We start from the raw sequence: 26,779 nt of genomic DNA on the forward strand, positions 1-26,779 counted from the left end.
TGGGCTGGTGCTCCTATCAGCAGAAAACTGCACCAGCCCGGGGTTATTCCAGTGAGCACCACGGAGAGATCCTCTTTCGGCCTCTTCTTTCTTTGCACGGCTGCACATGCGCATTAGAGGGAGAAGCTGAACTTTAAAGGAAAACTATACCCCCAAAATTAACACTTAAGCAACAGATAGTTTACATCATATTAATTGGCATATTAAAGAATCTTATCAAACTGGACAATTTATTTAAGTAAATAATCTTTTGCATCTCTTTTCCACCATTTTGTGATGGTCTGTGTGCTGCCTCAGAGATCACCTGACCAGAAATACTGCAGCTCTAACTGTAACAGGAAGAAGTGTGGAAGCAAAAGACACAACTCTGTTTGATAATTGGCTCATGTGACCTAACAAGTATGGTTTGTTGGTATGTTTGTGAGTACAGTGAATCGTACGATCCCAGGGGGCGGCCCTTATTTTTTTAAAATGGCAATTTTCTATTTATGATTACCCAATGGCACATACTACTAGAAAAGTATATTATTATGAAAATGGTTTATTTACCTATGAGCTCTTTTATAGGGGTATAGTTTTCCTTTAACTAAAAAGACGGCTTTTTCATTCTACTGCGCATGCGCCTGCCCCGAGAAGTTTGAAGAAGGAAGAAGCCGGAAAAGAAGCGCTCCGTGGTGCTCGCTGGAATAACCCCAGACCGGTGCAATTTTCTGCTGATAGGAGCACCAGCCCGGGGTTTCAGGTAAGTAAATACATTCACGTCGGTGCCTAACAATTGGCACCCCCAAGTGCTAAAACGACTTTCCTTCTACTTTAAGAATAATGTACTAAAAGTTGCAAGGTTTGTCCAAGGATGATTCAGCATTCCTCTCCTATTTGCTTTCAGATATCGCTGGTGTTAACGGCAGTCTTTGCTGTTGTTGTCTACCGTTTGGTTGCTATGGAGCAGTTTGCATCGTTTAATTGGCATTTTATTAAAAAGTACTGGCAGTTTGCAACATCTGGCACTGGGGTTTGCATAAATTTCATGATCATCATGTCACTCAATGTTGTAAGTATGCACTATTCCAAGTTAGAATGCTGTCTATTAGTAAAAACAGTACTATATAATGCTACCAATTATGTGCAAAATTTACAAGGGATTCTTGACAGTCCTTTTTGCCCAAGCTGGCACCTGCTTTTTTGATGGCCTGCTTATGTCCTTGCTGCCACCTGTTCTGATTTTCTGGATATGGATTTGACTGTGCAGAATGAACAATGCCCCAAAGTAATAACATGGGATGCCACTCATTGCTCCAAAAGTCCATGGGGCAGATTTGCTAAAGGGCGAAGTGGCAAACACTGGTGACAATTTGTCAGCGTTACCGCCTGCAGGGACATCGCCGATTTACTAACAGGCACAGGCGCCAATTTGCTAGCAAAAACTATAGGCGCTATCGCTCATTCACACTCTATCGCCTGGCGACAATTCACTCTGGCAAATGGGCGTTACTCCGCAAATTTGCTAAAATGCGGATTTTACTGAATGTTAGCTGTTTTGACAGACTTGCCTTCACCAGCTCAAAGCCTGCAAAAGTCCTTAATTTTTTTTTTTGGGTAACCAGTTTTCCCTATACATTTTTTAACATATGGAACATTAATTATACAGTAGGCTCATGTGTAGGGCACTATAACAACTCATTTGTCTTTATAAGATTCCCTGGTAGATTCCTGCAGCGGGTCGGGTACCCGCTGGTACGCGTGCGTTACCCGCAAAAAAAGCAGATACCCTGCGGAATGAGGCTGGGATTTTCAGGTGTGGGTATAGATGTGGGTCTGCGAGGTCGCGGGTCTGTGGGTGCTGCAGCCAGGCCCGGACTGGCAATCTGTGGGTTCTGGCAAATGCCAGAGGGGCTGCTATAAGGTCCCACAGAAAGTCAGTATTTAGTGGGCTGATGGGGGCTGTTTGGGCCTCTATGTGGGCTGATTGGGCCTCTGTGTACCTGAAATGCCAGGGCCTATTTTAATTTTAATCTCAGTCCGGACCTGGCTGCAGCTTTCCCTCCACTCATCTCCCCCTCCCATCTGACTTCTGGCACAGCTCTCTTACATCACACGGCGAGCTTCTGTCCCTCTCCCTCTCGACTATCGGCCACATTTGATGATGTCACTTCCGGTTTGCAGCAATATCACTTAATGGTGGTCAGCGAGTTGCGGGTTGCGTATAAGGCAGTTGAGGGTCCGGGTCGAGTAACGGTTCAAAGTGGGTAAATATGCGGGTTGCGAGTTCGGGTCCGGTCCTGGTCTTAGAAATTGGTCCTGCACAGAACATGTGTAATTAACAGTGGAAATGTAATGTATTTGATTTGCAAAATATAACATGAAGACGTCCAGTCAACCTTTAATTTCCTAGCCGTATGCAAATTAACCTGAGTGCAAGACCTCTAGCAAATTTGTGCTAGCCAGAAATGAACACTAGCGCATCTTTGCGTTGAAATTCTCGCATTGGCAAAGTAACGCTAGCAAAAAGTCGCAAGCGTTCGTTGCCCACAACGAAACTCCGCATTTTTGTGAATTATCGTTGTCTGAGCGAACTTTCATCTTGTGAAGTGTGGCGATGGGTGCGAATTGGTCGCTGTCGACTTTTCGTGGGTTAGTGAATATGCCCCCATGTGTCACATGGTGGTGACATTGTACTTTACTGAGTTTCCAGTATAGTAAGCAGAAATCCATAAGCATCAAGGAGATGTATTAAATATCTGATGGCTTCTTCATGATCTTTAAAAACTTGTCAATGAAAAGGAATTGCTAAGTAGATATGCAAAGAATTTGGTACTTTACCCCCTCATCAAGGAACTCTCAGCACAAGCACTTATGACTTATCATGCAAAACTTGCTAGCGAATGCGATTTCATAGTATTTCCTTCCTTTTGATCTTGGGAGTCAGAGGAAGACCAGACTATAAACACTGCCTAACCACAGTTGAGTCAATCAAAATAATAAACCCTTGCTTAACCTAGCGGCAGATGAGGACATTCATAAGTGTAGGGAATGCAGTTTTTATCTATGAGAATATAAAGTATGTGGGCACCAACCTGTCTACTATGTCCTTTCAAAACCAAGAATATTGATACAAAGCTGGGTCCTCTTTTCGCTGCTGAAACATTTGCTACATATAAAACTACGGGGTTTATTTAATAAACATTGATACTAAATTGATTATAATAATTTTCTTTCTTTTTAGGTTTATGAAAAAGTTGCATATCTTCTTACTAATTTGGGTGAGTACATATTATTTGCTTTCACATGTCCATCAATATGACCATGGACGGTATTCATATGAAGGTACTGATTGGATGTTTATTAGTGATTGGCAAATTTTTCGTGAAACGGTAAAAAATTTGCTAAAAACTTGTGAAAAAGAAGTGAAACGCGAAAAAATTGTGTGAATTCGCCGGGCGAATTTTCGCGGGAGTTTTGCGAATTTATTCGCGACGACGAAACGCAGAGATGTGCCGCAAATTCGCACCAGGTGAATTTATTCGCCCATCACTAGTGTTTATAGTTGATGAAACGAAATCGAATTATTCAGACCGATTTCTTTATGAACTCCAGTAAGAAATCATTTACAGATATCCAGTTTCGAACTGGGACACCAGGGGCCCACCCAAAAACGTTTGACTAGGGGCCCGCCAATTAATCTTAGACCAGGGGCCCACTCTTAGTACTATTATTCTATCTCACTCCTCTATTTTCCTAGTCTCTTTCTTTTACATAATATTATCTATTATTCCATCTATTTAGCCTCTTTGTTCTCATAGAATTTGGGAATGGTCATGAAATAGGCCAAATGTTTAGCAGCACAAGGGCCCACTGACACCTTGGCCCACCAGGACTTTTCCTGGTATCCCGGTGGGCCAGTCCGACACTGCAGATATAAGTGTAGAAGCACAAACAGATGGGTCAGTAGCACAGCTATTTTGAGGTACTCAGAAGTCATCAACCTTAAAGCCATCCCAGCTCCCCCAAAGTAAAATATCACAGTATTCTCCTGTACCATAGATCTTCACACTCAGTTCCACCATTAGTGAAACACTCAGCACAAATAATAACCTATTACATGCCTCAATAGAGCCTTAGAATAATCACTCACTAGCCCTTTCAACTAGAGTGCCTGTTTTTATTACTGAAAGCTCTTCTGGATTATCCTCATTCATTAAATTCTAGACTTGGGATCTCACTGTGTACACACATCTTCACTAGATACTGCCACATCCCAGGCTCATGACATCCACCTCCTCCTGAAGGAATACAAAAAAACAACACTCTCCTCCTTTTATATAGAAACCTACAAGGCATGCCATCGCCTGTTGCAGCTTCACAGCTATTCCACCCATGCTTGCATTAAAGGAGAAGGAAAAATCACGATGATGTTAGTAACTGCCAGTGATTCCAGTTGCTTACTAGTTTCCATCATCTTCCTGTTTCCAGGCATCTCCCATTTCTTCTGAGATTTCTGTACCTAGAATTGTCTCGGTAGAGAAATCTCAGAAAAAAAGTTCTGTACTGGTATAGAATGTTTGGAAGACCAGAAGAAGATGGTGGCATCTTCTAAAGTGGCAGCAATGCAGTCTTCATGACTAAACCTCAATGGAAGACAGTTGGAGATATTGCTAAAATGACCTAAGATTGTTGGAGAATTGGAGTTGTCAGCTTTCTCCACCATATGTATTTAATTATATTATTCTATTTTAGTTTATTTCAATTTTCTACATGTTTAATTATGTTTAGGTGTCTAACTCATTTCTGAAAACATACCTGAACAATCTGAATTAGAATATCAAATTAGTTTCCTATGCAAAAATAGTAGTTTGATTTACCCACATTTGTCTGTATACATTTTTTTCTAGACATTTTCTTCATTTTAGAGTATTTAAGTCTTCAACTTGTATTTATGTGCTTTTTTGTCTAGAGCACCCAAGAACAGATTCTGAATGGGAAAATAGTTTTGCCTTGAAAATGTTCCTTTTCCAATTTGTCAATTTAAACAGTTCAATCTTTTACATTGCATTTTTCCTGGGCAGGTATGTTACTATTTCTTTCAATGCTGTTAAATGAATGGGGCATATCTGTAAATGAGAAAGTATTTGGATGATCATTAAGGTTGGGCAAGCATCTATTGGTCCTGTGTTTGAAAACATAGGCTGGTTGGGTTTCTAGATTTAGACAATAAAATCTACTTTTTACTATATTAATCTGAATGCCCAACACCTGTCGTTTGCAATAAAAAATACTGGATTACATTTCTTAAAAGACATTATGGAACTAGGGAAAATCCAGAGAAGGTCGATTAGTTAGTGAGGGAATGGCCAATTTTAGTGTATTATTGTATTGGACTGAGTTGCTCAATAAACATATACATTGTATTTCCAGATTTGCAGGGAGGCCGGGGAAATACAACAGGCTATTTCAAAGGTGGAGACTGGAAGAGGTAAATGAAAACATATTACATGTTATTTCTGAAGGAGTATCAAAACAACAAGGCACAATTAATACTTACTCATGATAGGGAATTCTGTAAACTGGAAGTCCATAAGCACATGCAGGCACATATACTGGATATACCAAAATGTTCAGACTATAGATTTCTTGATACATTGAGGGGATTATGGATTAGCAAGGATTAACAAAATCCTTGCAGCCATGCAGCCTTATAGGAAATTAGAAGTAATGTTATTTCTAATTGGCGCTGTTGGGTAAGGGTTCACCCAAGGTAAGTTTTTATAAGGGAGAGATCAGGAGATAACTTCCTCTTTGGCTGATATGAAGATAAGAAGCTGGGAAACCTGAGGCCCGCAACCACAGAGAGGTACTTAGAAGCGTTAGATAGGCTAGTTAGTGGTAGAGTAACTTGATGGAGCTCCTTGTAGTTTGTGTAGCTGAGCTCCAACAAGAAGAGAGAAAAGAACCAGTGTTTTGGCGGTACCTCGCCCAGATTATGGACCCAGACAAGAGGGGACAGGGGAGACAGTGCAACAGGGCCTAGTACCTCAAGGCAATGTAGACCCCTGGTGCTGTTTAGATGTACACTGTCTCTCAGAGAGGTACTTAGAAGCATTAGATTGGCTAGTTAGTGGTAAAGTAATTTGATGGAGCTCCTTGTAGGTTGTGTGGCTGAGCTCCAACAAGGAGAGAGAAAAGAACCAGTGTCTTGGCGGTACCTCATCCAGATTATGGACCAAGACGAGAGGGGACAGGGTAGACAGTGCAACAGGGCCTAGTACCTCAAGGCAATGTAGACCCGTGGTGCTGTTTAGATGTACACTGTCTCTGGGTTACAGAGGAGGCAGGGAAGGTAGGCAGCTGATGGGACCTGGTGACTTGGGACTTCTGATTAAGAGATACAGTAATGGGGAAAAGTGTGTGTGCAACTGTGAAGTTGTGCTGGTGACCAATAAAGAGAAGTTCCTGAGTTCAACAAGACATATGGAACCTTCTGTTTATTAAGTGTTCCTACAATCACCCTGGGAGTAATATTGGTAAGAGGGAAAGTGGGCCAAATTATACAGAGTGTCTGGACAACACATTTAAAGTTCCAGCCACTACTGGGAATGCTCCTTGAGCTTTACTAACAGATCAGCTGTTGCAATTGATACATTAGTAACTACAATTACTCTGATGCTGCTGAGAAATGTCTCCACCAATCTTAGATACGGGGGGGGAATGAAACTAATTCATTTTTAAAACCTACATTTTAGAAAAGCAGTAGAACATAGAAAAAACAGTAGGGCCTTGAACGGGGTAGATACATTAAAGGAGCATGAAAACAGCCTTTGTTTGGTTCTGAGTCTGTTTTGGCTATTAGGAATCATTACGGTGGAAAAAAACACCCATAAAATATTGCAAAACAATGTCTCTAATTAATCAGCACTTTGCAGGCAGTTGAGTAACAAGGACAGATTTATTGCTCAAATGAGACATGACTCATATTAATATTACTTTTCTACATATTATTCTTCATTAATGTACTAGATGAGCTGACTATATTTCAATCATATTTAGCTAGACTTTTACCTTTGCCTTAAACGTCTCATTGTTTTTGCCTAGTGTCATCCCAGTGGCTGCCTCATAGACCTGTGCTTACAAATGGGAGTCATAATGGTATTGAAGCAGATATGGAATAACTTCATGGAACTTGGATACCCGTGAGTTTTAGTGTATTGACCTTCTCTGTTCTCTACTGTAGGGTGGTGGTGGCCAAAATGTATCATTTGCCATTAACAGTAGTCTAACTATTCTCCGGCTGATAGCTGATGATCATTATTTATGAGAAATGGATAAACAAATTGTACAGATCCATGATTTGGATTGCTATACAGGTATGGGAACTGGTATTCAAAATGCTTAAGTCTACTAAAAATAATCTAAACATTATGGGGCCGATTCACTAAATTCGAGTGAAGGATTCGAATGTAAAAAACTTCGAATTTCGAAGTATTTTTTGGGTACTTCGACCATCGAATTGGTTGAATTCGTTCGAATTCGAACGATTCGAAGTAAAAATCGTTCGACTATTCGCCCATTCGATAATCGAAGTACTGTCTCTTTAAAAAATACTTCGACCACCTACTTCGGTAGATAAAACCTACCGAAGTCAATGTTAGCCTATGGGGAAGGTCCCCATAGGCTTGCCTGTGATTTTTTGATCGAAGGATTTTCCTTCGATCGTTGGATTAAAATCCTTCAAATCGTTCGATTCGAAGGATTTAATCGATCGATCGCAGGATTTGCGCAAAATCGTTCGACTTCGATATTCGATATTTTAGTTCCCAGTCGAATATCGAGGGTTAATTAACCCTCGATATTCGACTATTGATGAATCGGCCCCTATATAACCCCAATAGGCTTATTTTACCTTCAGTAAGGATTACAGGCATGGAACCTGTTATCCAGAATGCTCAGGACCTGAGGTTTTCTGGATAAGGGGTCTTTCTGTAATTTGGATCTGCCTAACTTAAATCTATTAGAAAGTAATTCAAACATTAAACAAACCCAAATAGGCTGATTTTGATTCCAATAATGATTCATTATATCTTAGTTTGGATCAAGTACAAGCTACTCTTTTATTATTCCAGAGAAAAAGGAAATCATTTTTCAAAATTTCGATTATTTGGATAAAATGGAGTGTAGGGGGTATATTTATCAAAGAGTGAAGTTAATAGTGAAGTTCCGCCACTAGAGTGAAATTCAGCAGCTCTCAATTCATTTCTATGGGATTTTTATAGGCGTATTTATCAAAGGGTGAACTTTCACTTTCACCCATTGATAAATACGCCTTTCAAAATCCCATAGAAATGAATTGAGAGCTGCGGAATTTCACTCTAGTGGCGGAACTTCACTCTTTGATAAATTTACCCCTATGGGAGAAGGCCTTTCCATAATTCAGATCTTTTTGGATAATGAGTTTGTGGGTAACAGATCCTATTCCTGTAATTATATCTTAATTAGGATACGGTAGAATTTACTGTTCTATAATTACAGAGAAAAGGGAAATCATTTTTCAAAATTCTGATTATTTGGATAAAATGGAGTCTATGGGAAACAGCCTTTCCGTAATTTAGATATTTCTGGATAACGGATTTCTGGGTAACAGATCCCATACCTCTAATTATATCTTAATTAGGATACAGTAGAATTTACTGTTCTATAATTACAGAGAAAAAGGAAATCATTTTTCAAAATTTGGATTATTTGGATAAAAGGGAGTCTATGGGAGACGGCCTTTCTGTAAGTCGGATCTTTCTGGATAACTGGTTTCCAGATAACGGATCTCATACCTGTAATTGTATCCCAGTTGGGATCCAGTAGAATTTACTGTTCTATAATTACTTAGAAAAAGGAAATCGTTTTAAAAATGGGAATTATTTAATTAAAATGGAGTCTATGGGAGATGGCCTTGCCATAATTCTGGATAACGGGTTTCCGGTTAATGGATCCCATACCTGTAAAAGTATTCAAGTGATGATCTGGTGACTCCACATACACACAGTGAATATTTAAAGTGATTAAGCAGTAGCCCTGCAAACAGAGGTACACTCATCCATTTCGGTTACAAGCTATAATATATATTATATATGTTATATATATTATATATGTTATATATGCAGATAGTCGTGTAATCCTGATCGTCCTGTGCCTTATTTAGACTGCTGCAGAACTGGTGGTCTCGGAGGAAGATCAAGAAAGGTGGCCAGATGGTAGAAAACAAATGTACTTTGCCCCAGTGGGAAAAAGACTGGAACTTGCAGCCAATGAATGCACATGGCCTTATGGAAGAATATTTAGAAATGGGTAAGCATTGAATATTTGGGGAAACTGTACTAAGATTGTCATCTGTCACTGGCTACAATGTATTTGTACATTTAGGCATACACATTACTTACCCCCTGCCCAGTCGTGTCTATGATCTTCCTTGTTTCACCTCTAGTCACCCCACTTATGCTCAAATATAATACAATCCCTGCTCCCTTTTCCATTCTGCCGAACTACGCCCCAGATCTGTCCCTATCCACCTGTGCCTTTAAACTGGTTGTTTACTTGTAAGGTTAACTTTGAGTATGATGTCGATTGATATTCTGAGACATTTTTTTGCAATTGATTTTTTTTTTTTTTTATTATTTGTGGTTTTTGGGTTATTTCGCTTTTTATTCAGCAGCTCTCCAGTTTGGAAATCTGTTTGCTAGGATCCAAATTCCCCTAGCAACCAGGTACTGATTTGAATAAGAGACTGGAATATGAATGGGAGAGGCCTGAATAGAAAGAGGAGTAATAAAAAGTAGCAATAACAATACAGTTGTAGCCTTATAGAGCATTTGTTTTTCGATGGGGTCAGTGACTCCCATTTGATAGCTGGAAAGAGTCAGAAGGCAAATTATTAAAATAGAAAAAATGAATAATGAAGACCAACTGAAAAGTTGCTTAGAATTGACCGTTAGTGATGGGCGAATTAGTCTCATTTAGCTTCGCCAAAAATTTGCATCATTTTGACATTTGACATAAATTAAAGTCAACGGGCATCCGTTTAATTGTCACCCGCGTCGAAATTGTCTCCAGGCGTAGGAATTGTTGCCGGCGTCAAAAAAATCCCAACGCTGAATTCCCAGGCCAATTTCGCAAATTTATACGTCAGCCGCAAAAGGCGGAAATTCGCCCCTGGCAAATAAATTCACCCATCACTATTGACCATTCTATAACATACCAGAAGTTAACTTAAACGTTACACAAGTATTATGCAAAGGACTATGGAGCACCTTGCACCCCTTTAGCACCCCCAATGTAAAATGCAAGAAGACACCAAAATTCCTTCAACTCTACAGGTGCATCGTGGGAAAGGCTTTAAGGCATAAATAAACCAAATATCCCTGCAGTAAAGAGCATAGAACACAAATTCCTCTTTTATATTTTGTTTTGTTTTACTTGCGTGATATTAAAAAGGAGCTTGCTTCACTTCACAATGTTACATAATTGCCCCAGAATATTCACATATTTCATACATAACTCAGGTTGGGTAAACTAGGTCAGAGGTAGAGAGCGAATTCTGATGTGAGAACAAACTATCATTATTCTGTAGTAGAGTGCTGCTGGCTATGGACATGAATAACCTATGTTTAAAACCTACCTTAACCATCAGTCAAATAATTCGTAATTAGAATAACCAAACCCAACTTTTTCAGTTGTACAGTTCGGCTTCACTACCATATTCGTTGCTGCGTTTCCCTTGGCTCCACTCCTGGCATTGCTCAACAACATCATTGAGATAAGACTGGATGCCTACAAGTTTGTCACGCAGTGGAGAAGACCCATGCCGGCTCGCGCAACTGATATCGGTACGTTTGAGAATTTGCAGCAGCAAGTACAACCTTAGTAAACCTGCCCTACTGAATCAGGGCAAAGAAAATGAACTGTATACACTTCTCTACTTCATCTAACAGTGCAACTTGGAAATACATTGCTTTCCTTAAAGGAGAAGGAAAGCTTCAGAGGCATTTTATTGCCAATAGATTAGCCACAATAGTGCAAGCTAGAATGCTATATTTATTCTGTAGAATGTTTAACCCTACCTGAGTAAAAAGCTCTGGAAACTCTCTGTTTGTTTAGGATAGCAGCTGCCATATAAGCTTGGTGTGACACCACTTCCTGCCTGAGTCTCTCCCTGCTCACTTATAGTTCTGGGCTCAGATTACAGCAGAGAATGGAGTGGGGGAAGAAGAGGAGCAAACTGAGCATGCTCACGCCTGGGGCAAGAAGGTCTCAGCTGAAGGCAGGAAGTCTGATACAGAAGCCCATGTGTACACAATAGAAGGAAAGAAATGCAGTGTTTCTTTTGACAAAGGACTCAGAGCAGCATTACTTTGAGACTACTGGTGTATTTAGGTGGACCTTTCTGATAAGGCTTACTTAGTTTTAACCTTTCCTTCTCCTTTGAGTGAATGTAAGGCTTTCTAGTCATAGGGATACTTTTGTTTTAATTAACAAGAACAAGGCCGGATTTAAAAATGGTGCACCCCTAGGCTGCTTCCCCCCCTGCACTGTTCTCCCCCCACCTGTTCTTAACCTGCTTGCACACACCCCCTGTCACCTACCCATTTGCACACCTCCCTGCTCCTGACTCGCCTGTTCCCGACCTGCTCGTCCCTGTCTGTTCTCGACCTGCTCGACACACACCCCGTGCCGCCCCCAGCAATTTGTTGCCCTAGGCCTGGGTCTTTGCGGCCTGCCCACAAATCTTGGCATGAACAAGAGCGAAAGAAAAAAATTGTCTTCAACAATATGGCCAGCACAGAGAATTTTCTTAGGGTTATCACCTGGTAGGTGCCACCCATGCCATCCAGTGGAAAATATTGGTTGACAAAATGTTCCTCACCACTGGTCACAGCACAACAAGTTCCTAAGTGGTTGGGTTTACAAAAATGACAAGGTTGCATCCAGTCACCGGAACTCCAGCCTAACAAGGGGGTCTTTGTGTAAGAAACCCCCATTGACCTCTAGTATGAGACCTAGTACACCATAGATTAGAACTTCCAACCCATGTCTTATTAGTGGTTAGGCAAAATTATTTTTTCAGTTGCCAGCCTTTGTGCCTTTTATTACATTACTAAAATGTCTAACTTCTGTTATGTTTACCAAGAGAAAGAGAAAATTTGCCAGAGGATAAAGTTTTACCTTGAAAAATAATTATTACAAAAAATAAGGTGTTAGTACCACACTTTGGTCAAAATATGTAAGCTCATGTGCCATGTCAAGGCCCCTCATTGTGCATGAGTCCTACACTATTTGTGAGCATTATAAGTTTGTACTGCATTTAAAATCAGTGTGACTGAGTAGTAAGACCATTACCCTTAACTCAGAGCTCTAGTGAGAAAGCTGAGAGCTTTTAAGCCCCAGCCAACAAACAAACGGAGGGGTCCGAAATGTTGCCCTTTTGTGATGTATATATGGGCTTTAATAAATCACCTTTTGGACACAATTGCAACTGATAGGTGTGCGTCTGAATTTTTGCTATTATCCCACTGACCCCTATGCAAGGGAAGGGTCTTCCGGATAAGCACCCTGCACCTACAACAAGTGCTTTACTTGGGATTGGGCTGAGCTCTCCATTTAAGTGCATTTAACAAACACACACCTGTGAATAATTCTCTGCCTACACTATGGGGCCGATTCACTAACTTCGAGTGAAGGATTCGAAGTAAAAAAACTTTGAATTTCGAAGTGTTTTTTGGGCTACTTCGACCATCAAATGGGCTACTACGACCTTCGACTACGACTACGTATCGAAGGATTCGAACTAAAAATCGTTCGACCATTCGATAGTCGAAGTACTGTCTCTTTAAGAAAAAGCTTTGACCCCCTAGTTCGCCATCTAAAAGCTACCGAACTCAATGTTAGCCTATGGGGAAGGTTCCCATAGGCTTCGATCGTTGGATTAAAATCGTTAGTTTCGAAGGATTTTATCGTTCCATCGAAGGAATAATCCTTCGATCGTTCGATCGCACTATTTGCGCTAAAATCCTTCGACTTCGATATTCGAAGTCGAAGGATTTTAATTCCCAGTCGAATATCGAGGGTTAATTAACCCTCGATATTCGACCCTTTGTGAATCGGCCCCTAAGTATTAGCATTGTAAGTTTGTACTGCATTTAAATCCCCCAGTAGACAATGTGACTGAGTAATAAGACCATGTTTGCTCCCCCTTAACTCAGGATCTATAGTAATGTTTAGTACTATACTGTTATGTTTAGTATGGGTTTATCAGGAGATCTACCCAAGGTCACATTGAGTGTTCCATGCTATTGTCGCCTCTAATGCAGTTGCTCCCTGCCTAAACCTTGCATCTGTTTTTTTATTCAGGTATCTGGTATGGAATTCTGGAAGGGATTGGCGTCCTTGCTGTTATCACCAATGCCTTTGTTATTGCTATCACCTCTGACTATATCCCCCGGTTTGTGTATGCATTCAAGTATGGACCATGTTTAGATGAAGGCTACCGACATGAAAAGTAACTTCCTCTTGTTTTACACCACCTTTTCCATTTCAGCATGTAGAGTCATTCTGATATTTGATGACACAGTACTTGAAGACTCCTCAATACTTATAATTGTATCCACTTTTCTGCATAAGGTGCTAAGTGTAGGGTACATGGATACAAAGGAACCCTGGAATTAATACCAGGGGTTGTTCACCTTTAAATGAACTTGTAATATGATAGGGCTGATTCACAAAGGGTCGAATATTAATTAACCCTCGATATTCGACTGGGAATTAAAATCCTTCGACTTCGGATATGGAAGTCGAAGGATTTTAGCGCAAATAGTGCGATCGAACGATCAAAGGATTATTCCTTCGATCGAACGATAAAATCCTTCGAATCTAATGATTCGTAGGATTTTAATCCAACGATCGAAGGAATATCCTTCGATCAAAAAAAGTTAGCTAAGCCTATGGGGACCTTCGCCATCGGCTAACATTGAGTTCGGTAGCTTTTAGATGGCGAACTAGTGGGTCAAAGTTTTTTCTTAAAGAGACAGTACTTCGACTATCAAATGGTCGAATGGTCGAACGATTTTTAGTTCGAATAGTTTGATTCAAAATCATAGTCGTAGTCGAAGGTCGTAGTAGCCCATTCGATTGTCGAAGTAGCCCAAAAAACACTTCGAAATTCGAAGTTTTTTTACTTCGAATCCTTCACTCGAAGTTAGTGAATCGGCCCCGATGTGTAGAGTGATATTCTGAGCCAATTTGTAATTGGTTTTCCTTATTTTATTATTTGTGGTTTTTGAGTGATTTATCTTTTTACTCAGCAGCTCTCCTGTTTGCAGTTAGAACAATCTGGTTGCTAGTGTTCAAATTAGCGTAGCAACCATGCATTTATTTGAATAAGAGACTGGAATATGAACAGGAGAGGCCTGATAGAAAGCTGATCAATAAAAACAAGGGGGTTATTTATCAAAGTCCGAATTTATCTCAATATTTTCTGCTACAAACTCCGATCAAATCTGCTCGGGTTTTTTACCCTTATTTATTATTACATTTTGCCAAACATTTTCTTTGCTGGAAAAAAAAACAAATTTTCACGATTTTCCAGATTTTTCACCCGAATTTCAATTTTTTTTCGGATTTTTCACCCGCAAAATCTATTTTTTCCCGGGAAAATTTCAGGGTATTGCACGAAACCCTGCACACATCAAAAAATCATTGGGACTTCTGCCATTGACTTATATGCAGCCTCGACAGGTCTGAGATGCCAGATTTTCTGATTCAGAATTTTCAAGCCTTGGGGTTTAATAAATTCCAAAAAAAATTGTGATCATTTCTAAAAGTACGATTTTATTAAAAAAAATGATTTTTGCATTCAGAGTTTAGTAAATAACACAACCCCTAAGTGTGTTGCCTTGTTTTTTTTAGATAGATGGGGTCAGTTACCCCCCATTCAAAAGCTGAAACGAGGAAGAAGAAGAAGGCAAATAATTCAAAAACTATAAAAAAGAAATAAGGAAAACCCATTGAAAAGTTAGAAATATAAAACATACTAAAAGTTCACTTAAAGATGATTAACCCCTTTGAAGAAGTGTGTCATCCACAGACCCCATTAGATGTTGCACCTACTCAAGCAACTGACTTGCACTAAATTTATCACTGGGGACTTGGATTTAAACAATGTCAAATCTCCCATGTGACCAGTCGTCAGGACTCCAGAACAAATGCAGATGTGGGTGGGCATCATGTTGCCCCTAAAGTTGCCATACCTTAAGCCTTTTCAGCCTTCCCACAAGTGTAACCAAAACAAGAACAATAAAATCATAGACTCACAGAGCAACAGTTTTTGGCAGCCGGGGTCAGAGACTCCCAACAACCAATGAGGAAGGCAAATAATTCAAATACTACAAGATATAAAAAAGATCAGACGACCAGTTAAAAAGATGCTAAGGATAAGACATCCTATATCTGGTGATGAATAAAACTGCATTGTTTCTACATTGTAACTACAGAAATATATGCAAGAAAATAAAACAACCCTTGACTCCAATGCATTTCGCAATGGGTTTTTTTTTTCTTGCGCCAAACGCATTGGAGTAAATTGTTCCAATTCTTTTTTTTTTTTTTTTTTTTTTTAAAAGTAGACTTTATTTAATCAGAATTTCTTTTCTCCTTCCTGTTTTCCAGATGCCTCCAAGGCTATGTAAATAGCAGTTTGTCTGTATTTGATCTGAAAGAGCTCGGCCAGGGATATTCCGGATATTGCAGGTACAGAAGTGCTTATTAATCTACTTTTAGGAACAGTATTTGCTACTTTATAAAGTGCAAAAAAGGGGGGTGTGGAAGCAATCCAAGGCTAAGTTAAAGTAACAAAATAGCTGTGTGTATAAAAATTGTCGGGGGCGTCAAAATTGACGTGCGTCAGAATAAATTTTAAGCCCATTGACTTCAATGCGTTTCTCTAATTTTTCGCCGTTTCTCTAATTTTTTAGTAAATTCGCAGATTTTTCGGGGGAAGAGAAACTGGATGAATTCCCCCATGCTAGCTAGCATTTCTTGGGATAAGTATCTCCTGACATGGGCAGTGGTTTCAATCAGAGGGTTTAGTCCTCCCTCCTACTTTATAATGTGCCTGGATTATTATTATAATTTTAATGCCCATTGACTTCAATGCGTTTACGGAATTTTCCTCCGTTTCACGAGGTTGGAAAATATAAGCAAACACCTAATTGGTTGTTAAAAGTGACCACTCCTGGTTTTACTCTCTAGTGTATTTCTACTTATAAGAAAAGGTCATTAATAGTGATGGGCGAATTTGTCCCTTTTTCGCTTTGCCAAAACATTTACGAATATCCCGCAAAATTCGTGAAACGGAGGAAAATTCGGTAAACGCATTGAAGTCAATGGGCATTAAAATTATTATTTTGACGCGCGTCAATTTCGACACCAGCGAAATTTTTATACGTGAGCCTAGTTTGTCCAAATGCAGTAAAGCCAATGGGCATACAAATAATTTTGAAGCGCGACTTGTGCGCCCAATTTTTATTTTTGCCATCAAATTTTCGCCGGACTTTTGTGAATTAATTTGCGTCACCAAAATACGGAAATTCACTGCAAATTCAAGCCTGGTGAATTTATTTGGCCATCACTAGTCATTAATATCCCTTTAAGGCACTCATTTCATTCTAAAGCATTAATGCAATTTATTTAGGAGATTATTTACTCTCAGCACCCCATCAAAGATTATTTACTCTCAGCACCCCATCATCCCTTCCTTCCAGTGTCGGACTGGTCCATCGGGATACCAGGAAAACTCCCGCTGGGCTTAGTAATGGAAGAATATAGTAAGTAGATATAAAAGACTGGGAGAATAAAGAAGAGTGAGGAGAGGAGGAATAATAGTTTGGAAAGTGGACTCATAGTGGGCCCCTGGCATCTTAGGCCGACACTGCTTCCTCCCACCATTTACACCCCAGTTACTCACTCCCCTGATCCTTAGAAATGTTTTATCCCATCAATTCTATTCCTCACACTCTGCATGATGCTTAGAAGACTCATATATTAAAGCTCTGGATTGCAAAATTGTACCTTTAAGGGGGTTATTTATCAAAGTCACAATTTATCTCAATATTTTCTGCTACAAACTCCAATCAAATCCGCTCGGTTTTTTTACGCTTATTTATTATTACATTTTCCCGAAAATTTTGATTTTTCATCTAATTTTCACGATTTTTATTTCCAATTTTTCACACGAAAACTTTGGGGTATTGCACGAAACCCACGAACATCCAAAAATCATTGGGACTTCTCCCATTGACTTATATGCAACCTCGACAGGTCTGAGATGCCGGATTTTCCAAATAAATTCCTAAAAATTTGTGATTTTTTTTTTAAACTACTACTCAACTATGGGATCCATTATCCAGAAAGCTTCACAATATGGAAAGGCCCTCTCCCTACTCCATTTTATCCAAATCTTTAAAATTGATTTCCTTTATCTGTGTAATAATAAAACAGTAGCTCGTACTTGATCCCAACTAAGATATTACTAATAATTATTGGAAGCTTAACCAGCCTACTGGGTTCATTTAATGTTTACATGATTTTCTAGTAGACTTAAGGTATGAAGATCCAAATTAATGAAAGATCCTTTATCCGGAAAACCCAAGATCCCAAGCATTCTGGATAACAGGTCCCATACCTGTACTACAGTTACTGGTTTCTGACATGTGCAATTGTATTGACAGATACAGAGATTACCGAGAGCCTCCTTGGAGTTCCAACCCCTACGAATTCACTTTACAGTTCTGGCATGTTCTTGCTGCACGGTTGGCTTTCATTATAGTTTTTGAGGTAAGATTATTTTATAAGTAAAATATTCCATTATTTGCCATTTTGGAGAAACTGTGAATGGTTCAAAGATCACCTATTTCCTCCTAAATATTTTACCCAAAAGGCCTTGGACTGACACAGCCTGATTGTGGGATGTAACACTGGTGTAAGCCAAGGCAGGGAACAAGCTTTGAGTCAGATTTACCTTCTTACTGCAAAATGGTGACTATGGCCTCTAATTTTACATGATGAACATAGGCTGGTATGGTGCCCAGCTCGGGTCAATATTAAAGATGCCAACTGGCCCTAATTTCCATGGGCAGTTCTTGATTTTGTCCCTCTGTCCCTCAACATTTTTGTTCATAGTTTCTGATCTGGGTTCCATGAAAGGCCCGTAGCATGTAAACATGATCAGGAGAATGCTCTTTGCACACTCTGTCCTGTATTATGTAACTTGGCAGACTTCTGCCATCCATTTCTGAGCAGATACCTGTGGCATGCCCCAAGGGCTCAGGCCTAGGGTTGCCACCTTTTCTAGAAAAACATATCAGCCTTCCTACGCTTTTATCTCTCTTTCCCATTGAGCATCAAAAATTGTCGAAGCAGCATCTCTATTGGGAACTGGGTAGGAGATTTTGACAGCCGCTTGAGTCTCCCAGCCTTCCTGTCCTCCATAGAAATGATTGTGCTGGAGCAGAGGAAGCAGGGGCCATGTGAAAAAGCTATGACCAGCTGGATGTGTGTGTGCAAGGGGGGGGGACCTAGAGGCCCAAAATCTGGCCCTGGTTAAACAGTACTCAATCCAAATCCAAAGACTTTTGGCAGAGACATGTAGGTGTCCCCCTCACCTGTGAATCAGGAGGCCTATAGCCCGTACCTCCCAACATTTGAAAATCTGAAAGAGGGACAAAAAGACCATCACATTAACATCACATTAAACTTGATGAGTAACAATGAGTTAAAGCAGTGGTTCCTAAACTGTGGGGCTTCCCCCCTGGGTGGGCAATGAGCACGGATGAGGGGGGGGCTCAGTCGGAAGATTTGATGAGAATACTTCCTTGTCCTTCTAGATATAACTTGAAAGCCCAGCTTGAAGGACAAGTAGGGTAAGATTTGGGGTGAAAATATATTTCCTTTCCTAGATACTGTAGGAAATTCTTAAATTATGGCTAAATGAATTATTCACTAGTGTTTTTCTATATCTATAACCATTTTAAGAGCTATAGGGGGCACTGACCAAAGGATAAACCTTCAAGTTGGGGTTTGAACTGAAAAAAGCCCATAAGCATTTGTCTAAAATTTTGCTAATGAAGGTGAATTGCCCTTTAAGCTGCAAGCCTCAGTTCTCCCAAGAGATCTGCTTATCTTAAATAGTTACAATTGTATCTTTGCTTATCTTAAATTGTTACAAATGTATCAAAGTGCAGGGCTCTGTATTCTGGGCTCTCTGCCAAAAAGCCTCTTATTTAATTAAGTTTTAGAAATGTTATATCTTTTTCTGGCGTAAGTGCAGGAGATCAAACTGGACATTTTAATAAAAACCCGGGAGGAGCTATCAAAATTGGGACTGTCCTGTGTAAAAATGGGAGAGTTGGGAGGTATGCGCCTGTATCAGGGCCCTATCCTCCCCGCCTGCCTTTGGGCTTTTTGAAACTGCTCTATGCAAATTTTTGATCCGACGTTTGGTGCAGAGAACAACATTCTCCAAGGTGAAAATGGTTGTTAGATGAGCACTATGGGGTGTACTCTTGTACTTACAGTTTAGAAAAAGAACCTTATAGTGTTTTTTTAATATAAAAGTAGGTAAAAATACATATAACTATTAACAAAAAAAAAAAGAACCCCGCATGAATGAAAGTGACTAATTTCCATGTTCATCACTTTTACAGACTCAAGTACAGCGAATCCCCAACAGGTTGAAATACCATTCAAAATGACAAGGCCAGGATAGTATCCTCTAAAACACAGTGATAATTCCTGATGAGTTATTTCCTTAGTATCTGTGTGAATGCGGCACTTGTTTTTTTAGTGTTCATATTAATTTTAAGTGACATGAAAAAGCTGCCCTCTGCTGGTCTGTTACTATACTGCCAGGAATACATTTGTATTGCACAAACACTGCAATACTTGACTAAGGGGCAGATTTATTAAAGTTCCAATGGTAAATTCAAATTCAAATTTTCAAAATTTATTTTTTGTGTCAAAACTCACAAATTCATATTTAAAAGCACCAACTTGAATATAAATTTGAATGTGAGCTTTATCACACCCCGGACATGGAAACAATTCTAATTCGAATATTTGCCACCTAAAACCTACTGGATTCAATGGTCCGTTGACGCATTTGAAGATGTTAATTGCCTTCCTGACATTTAGGGTCACATTTACTAAGGGTCCAATATCAAGGGTTAATTACGGTAACCCTTAAATTCGACCCTCGAGGTAAAATCCTTCGACTTCGAATATCGAAGTCGAAGGATTTACTGCAAATCCTATCGAAGCAAAAATTTTTCGATCGAACAATGATAGACTTTGATACGAACGATTTGAAGGATTTTAATCCATCGATCGCAGGATTTTACTTCAATAAGAAAAATCTTAGAAAACTTATGGGGAAGGTCCCCATAGGCTAACATTGTAGCTCGGTAGGTTTAAAGTGGCGAAGTATGTTGTCAAAGTTTTTTTTAAAGAGACAGTACTTCAACTATTGAATGGTCGAATAGTCGAATGATTTTTAGTTCGAATCGAAGTCGAAGTCATAGTCGAGGGTCGAAGTAGCCTATTCGATGCTCGAAGTACCCAAAAAAAACTTAGAAATTCGAATCCTTCACTTGAGCTTAGTAAATGTGACCCTTAGAAAAACTCGAACCGAGTTTCATTCGAATTTCATTCAAATTTGATTTGAGTTTTTGGGTGAGTAACATTCGTTTGAATTTTAGACTTTGAGTTTCTTCTTAAATAAGATATCATTCAAGTTTTGAGTACATTTGAATTTATAAAAAAATTCACAGAAAATCAAAATTCGACCTTTGATAAATCTGCCCCTTAAAACTGCACAATGAAGTGATGCTTAGCAATTTATGGCAAGGAAAATACAACATGGTTTTATGTAATAATGTTAGAATTGTTTACAGTTTTCAAGATATCGTTTGTATTATTTTATTTATCAAGCTCACTGAGTTTTAGAAGTAGAGAAGGACCAATTAATAAAAATTGTTCTTCTTGGTCTCCTAGCACCTTGTATTTGGAATCAAATCTTTCATTGCCTACCTGATCCCTGATATGCCGAAAGACTTGTGTGACCGAATGAGGAGAGAAAAGTACCTGGTCCAGGAGATGATGTACGAGGCTGAGCTGGAACATTTACAGCGGGAGAGGAAAAAGAATGGGAAGCACTATAACCATGAATGGCCTTAGCTGACAGCACAAAAGTTTGACTCTGCACAAACCGAATGGACCAAGATCTTATTTTACAACATATACAGTATATATATATGTAATATATATATATATAATGTATGTGTATATTGTATTTTTTGTAAACTGGAACAGAAGCCAGAATGGACTGGTCCATTTGGTGAACTTAAGGAAGAACCTCAAAGCAGATACCTCGGGATAATAGAAGAAGTATCCTCTTATATTTTTCCTTGTTTGAAGGCAATGCATGAAGTTCTTTTTCATTTGGGATGTTTCCAAAGACCACATTGACTTGAAAATACTATTTGCTTTGTGCTTTCTGGATAAGACAGAAGAGTTATTTTTGCATCTTGTAGGCTGTGTACTGCCCGGAGCAAGCGCAGCTCCTGCCACTGATATCAGCAGCTTTGAAATACCTTGTTACCATGCAATGCATGGAGATACCATTTCAACTTGACTCCATTCTGCTCACCGACGACCTGAGGTTTTCATAATGTGGGGATAGACTCAGAGGATGGGACTTGGTAAAATATTTAATCCACTACCCCCATACTGTATTTAGTATAGACCATAACATACATAACCTTACATTAAACTTAATGAGTAACAATAAGTTAAAGGCAGTGGTTCCCAAACTGTGGTGAGGAGGGCTCAGACCATTTCATGAGCTGTAAGGGGCACTGACCAAAGGATGGACCTCCAAGTTGGGGTTTGAACTGGGTGGGCAAGAAGCAGGGATGAGGAAGGCTCAGACTGAAGGAAGGTTAGGATCAGATTTGATGAGAATACTTCCTTGCTCTTCTAGATATACCTTGAATGCCCAGCCCTTGAAGGACAAGTTGGGTGTGATGGGGGTTAAAAATACATTTGATTTCCTAGATACTCTAGGAAATTCTTTGAATTATGGCCGAACGACTGATTCACTAGTGTTTTTTCTATATCTATTGCCATTTTATGAGCTGTAAGGGGCACTGACCAAAGGATGGACCTCCAAGTTGGGGTTTAAATTGAAAAAGGCCCACAAGCATTTGTCTAAAACAAGGGTTGTTGGACATTTCCAAGGTCTAAGTTGTGCTCAGCTCATATCCAAGCTACAGATATAGGAAAAACCAATGTTGTATCAGTCATTTGGCCTTAGTACCAGGCCCACAGTTTTGGATCCACTGTTCTATGAAGTTGATGTTTTTGTTTATTCCTTACAAGTTCTTGCCATTGCAGCAGATTCTGGAATTAGAGTAGAAGAGGTCTGACAGATGCAGGGACTCTCTTAAATGCCACAAATGGCTTAGCATGTAACATGCCACATACACAAATATCTCATGGTATCTATCTGTCTGCCATTATAAGAATGGTCTGTTGTCTATCACATAAAAAACTGTGAGGCAGAACTTGGCAGGTATCGACTGAGGCACCTAATTATTTGCCTTCTTCTTCTGACTCCTTCCAACTTTCAAATGGGGGTCACTGACCCCATCTAAAAAAACAAATGCTCTGCTCTGTATTGTTATTACTACTTTGTATTACTTATCTTTCTTTTCAGACCCTCTTCTATTCACATTCCAGTTTCTTATTCAAAGCAACACATGGTTGCTAGGGTAATTTGGACCTTAGCAACCAGATTGCTGAAATAGCAAACTGGGGAGCCGCTGAATAAAAAGCTAAATACGTCAAGATCAACAAATTATATAAAATGAAAACCAATTGCAAATTGTCTCAGAATATCACTCTCTACATCATACTAAGGGGCAGATTTATCAAGTTCGAAGTGAAAATTCAAATTAAAAAAAATTTGAATTTCGAGCTATATTTTGTGTACTTTGACTAGGGAATAGTCCAGAATCGAATTTGAAAACAATTTGAAAATTCAAATATCTAAATTAATCATGTACTGTGTATTTAAAAATTCGACTTCGACCATTCACCATCTAAAACCTGCCGAATTGCTGTTTTAGCCTATGGGGGACATCCTAGAACCCATTTGGAGTCAATTGGTGGACTTTGAAATATCAAAGTTTTTTTTTTTTTAAACTTTGATTCGAATTCAATCGAATGCGCTATGACTTTGATACATACGATTCAAACGAAAACGGCCTATTCACCCGAAAAATAAATAAATTACGGTTGGTCTTTTTTTATTCGAATTTCAACGTTTTTTTTTAATCGAAATTCGACCCTTGATAAATCTGCCCCTAAAAGTTAAATTAAAGGTGAACAACCCAGTGGCATTACTATAGAGGAAGCCGACCCCGCAGTCACAGGTGGGCCCAAACTGTGGGGTCTGCTTCCTCTATTGCGAATAAAAAAAACCCTCCACCCCAGCCGCTCTCTCTTATCAATGAGGGGGAAGCAAGTCTGGGGGAAAGGGAGGAGTCGGGGCAGGATGTTGGGCAGGGCAGAGGCGGGACCTAGGCGGGGAGGGAAGTGGGTGGGACAATGGGATAGGAGAGAGCCTCTGAAGATGTTTTTGCAAGGGGACCCGGCCTGACCCCTTTAAATTGTACACCAGTTTGATTGTCCTGATCTATCAGAATTTTCTTAGCATAGGAGCAGTGCTTGGGTGTATATGCAAAGAAAGGTTTCAGGCTAGATCCTTTTATACGAGTCATAGAGGTCCAAGGTGATTTCTTACATGTTAATACATTGAAATCCACACCGATCCATCTCCCCACAGTGTAAAATTTTCCTTTTCTACCAATTTACCCAGTAATTGTAATTGGTCCTCATTTTTTACATTTTTTAATATTTGTTTTTTAAATTTTAATATTTTTTTAATTTTATAATTTATTTTATTTTTCAAATGGGGGGTCACTGAACCCAGTAGCCAAAAATGTGTGGCTGCAATTTTTTTGATACAGTAACTGTTGTTTGTATTCATTGTCAAAAGCACTACTTGGTTACTAGGGTAAATTGAACCCTAGCAACCAGATAGCTGCCGAAATTCTAAACTGGTAGAGCTGCTGAACAAAAAAAAAATGAATACCTAAAAAAACACAAAAAACTAAACAAAAAGAAGGCAAATGTAAATACCATTTGGTTGCTGGGTCAGTGACCCCAGCAACCAGTCAGGCAAGTAATCCTTAAGCTAAATTTGTATTCTTCTTATTTTTTAAGTATCATTCTTTTCAGATCATCTTTTTTATCTATCTGCTTGCCATTCAAAACATAGAAAGGTTGCTAGAGTCAGCGATCCCATAGCAACAAGAATTCTAATCTACAGTGAACAGAAAGCACAACATTTAAAAAAAACATTTTTAAGGGGCATATTTATCAAGGGTCGAATTTAGTTTTTTATGGGAGTTTATAAAAACTCCTATAAACTCAAAATCCAAAAAAAAAGACCAATTGAAATCTATAAAAAAAATTAGCATTTTTTTAAAATTCGGGTGAATAGGATTGACCTGCAAACTCGAATCTAATTCAAATCGAATTTGATTTGAGTTTTTTCACCAAAAAAATATTTTTTTTTTCCAAAAGTCCACCAAATGACTCCAAATTGATTGTAGGATGTCCCCCATAGGCTAAAACACCAAGTTGGCATGTTTTAGATGGCGAATGGTCGAATTTGAATTCTTAAAGGGACAGTACATGATAAATTTCAATTTTTTTTTAAGCTCGAATCAAATTTGGACTATTCCCTAGTCGAGCTAGACTAAAATAAACTCAAAATTCTAATTTAAAAATTCAAATTTCCTTGATAAATCTGTTGCAAATATCGCTGTCTTCATCACACTAAAAGTTAATTTCAAAGTTGCCCACCCCTTTCATAACAGCCATCATTTTTATTACAGGTTTTTTACATTTTCTGCCAGAGTGGGTGCTGTATAATCCATAGGTGCTCACTCTTGCAGCTTTAGATTTATCATTAATATTATTACTATTATTAATAACTAGAAGAAAACTTGTTGAACAAGAGATAATATCTATGCAGTTTACCCTGGCAGGGATGAAAAACGTATGCCTTTTGTGGTTACAGAATAGATTAGGTTTTAGACAAGACAACGTCTTATGTACAAAAATGAAAACCCAAAAAAATAAATAAGCAACATGGAAAGATATTGACATTGTGATCTAATAGCAATGTATTTGAATGTAGCTAGTAGGTTTTTTTAAATGAATTTACAAAGTATATGCATTGAGTTTCAGGAAAACGACTCATTTTTATGCTTCCGTCAAGCATGTGGCTGATTTTTTATAAGCAGTATTTTCTAATTGGTTTGTTAATGTCAAGTAACACAAAATAAAGACGGGCTTTGCCATGCAAACACTTTGCCCTCGCTTACAGGGGTAAGCTGGCAGTTTTGTAAATGGCGTTGGGCAAAGTAATCAAAGCAGTTGGCTTTACTCTTTTCTCTGAGAACCCAAAAACCCAAACCCTGTGGTTGAATGAGTTAGTATAAGAGAATATATATTATTATTGAAAGCATAAAGTTTTTACGTTATGGAAAATAACTGTGACTGACAGCTTTTCTTTTAAGTCTACGGGTTAAAAGACCAGTTACAACTAAAATAAAATAATTTATCGGAATTGACCCTGTAGCCTGGTGTAAACTTCTAGCCATTGTCGTTTCTATCCTATACAATAATATTTTTGCCCCCCTGAATGTATCCCTTTGCCTTGAAGTAAACTAAAGCCTAAAAAAAAGCAGCCCTATCGGGGGAGAAACAGTTGAGAAGATTTGGGGAGATTTAGTCGCCCGGCGACAAATCACCTTTCCTTCGGGCGACTAATCTCCCCCCGAACTGCCTTCCTGCCGGCTAGAATCTAAATCACCTACGGGATGGCACTCGAAGTACTTTGTTTTCCGAAGTCGCCCGAAGTTGCCTCACGATTTTGATTCTAACCATTGGAAAGGCAGTTCAGGAGATTCATCTCCCCGAATCTTTTTGTCTGTCTCTGCCCTAACAGTAATATCCAACCCTTCAAAGTTCTCCACAGGAGCTCTCCCATGTTGGATTTGGTTAGGCCATCTTCTGAGTGTCAGCGGCACTGCACATGCTCAGTATGATGCTTCAGGTTGCTGTTGAAAAGCTAAGCTTTGGGGTCATTATTATAAATCTTCAAACCATTTGTAGAAAGTCAGGTTACATCTATCATAGAAGCTACAGCGCTTATTATTATTAACCAGTTTGGCCACAGAATGCGCTGGTCTCTATGCTGCCATGCAAAGTAAATCTGAATAAATTACTAATCAGCCTTGTTTTATGAATTTTATGTTATGAATATACTGTATATTTGGTGTCGGCCCCTAAGCTCAGGTAACTGACAGCAGCTCGGAGCATGTGCAGAAGGAGCTACTTGGAGCAAGTTTGTAGGCACATATCTCTACTGCTAAAGGGTTTTATAGACATTAAAGTGGTCCACCAACTCAAAACATATTGGGTAGAATTTTCTAGCCTAGTTCTTTGTTACTTTTAGCTCTGTCCTTTAAGTGCTGATCTCACTAACCCCAAATTCAATCATAATGAAATAATTAGCTCAGACAAGCCAGAGGAACACTTTGCCCAACTACCACCCAAG

The 26,779-nt window shown here is 39.1% G+C and overlaps 1 protein-coding gene across 1 annotated transcript in view; it reads left to right on the forward strand.

Annotated features, from left to right (window-relative positions):
* LOC108713464 (anoctamin-3) overlaps window positions 1-22,748 on the forward strand; it is a 187,259-nt gene extending 164,511 nt beyond the window's left edge. Inside the window, exons 17-27 of the mRNA XM_041589950.1 lie at window positions 887-1,051; window positions 3,224-3,260; window positions 4,952-5,063; window positions 5,413-5,470; window positions 7,087-7,184; window positions 9,185-9,330; window positions 10,713-10,865; window positions 13,387-13,534; window positions 15,700-15,780; window positions 17,760-17,865; window positions 21,079-22,748. Coding sequence (XP_041445884.1) covers window positions 887-1,051; window positions 3,224-3,260; window positions 4,952-5,063; window positions 5,413-5,470; window positions 7,087-7,184; window positions 9,185-9,330; window positions 10,713-10,865; window positions 13,387-13,534; window positions 15,700-15,780; window positions 17,760-17,865; window positions 21,079-21,261 — 1,287 coding nt within the window. The 3' untranslated portion in view covers window positions 21,262-22,748. The remainder of the gene's footprint in view (window positions 1-886; window positions 1,052-3,223; window positions 3,261-4,951; window positions 5,064-5,412; window positions 5,471-7,086; window positions 7,185-9,184; window positions 9,331-10,712; window positions 10,866-13,386; window positions 13,535-15,699; window positions 15,781-17,759; window positions 17,866-21,078) is intronic.
* The last annotated feature ends 4,031 nt before the right edge of the window (window positions 22,749-26,779 follow it).

Source organism: Xenopus laevis, chromosome 4L (assembly GCF_017654675.1).
Source record: "Xenopus laevis strain J_2021 chromosome 4L, Xenopus_laevis_v10.1, whole genome shotgun sequence".
Classification (NCBI taxonomy): domain Eukaryota; kingdom Metazoa; phylum Chordata; class Amphibia; order Anura; family Pipidae; genus Xenopus; species Xenopus laevis.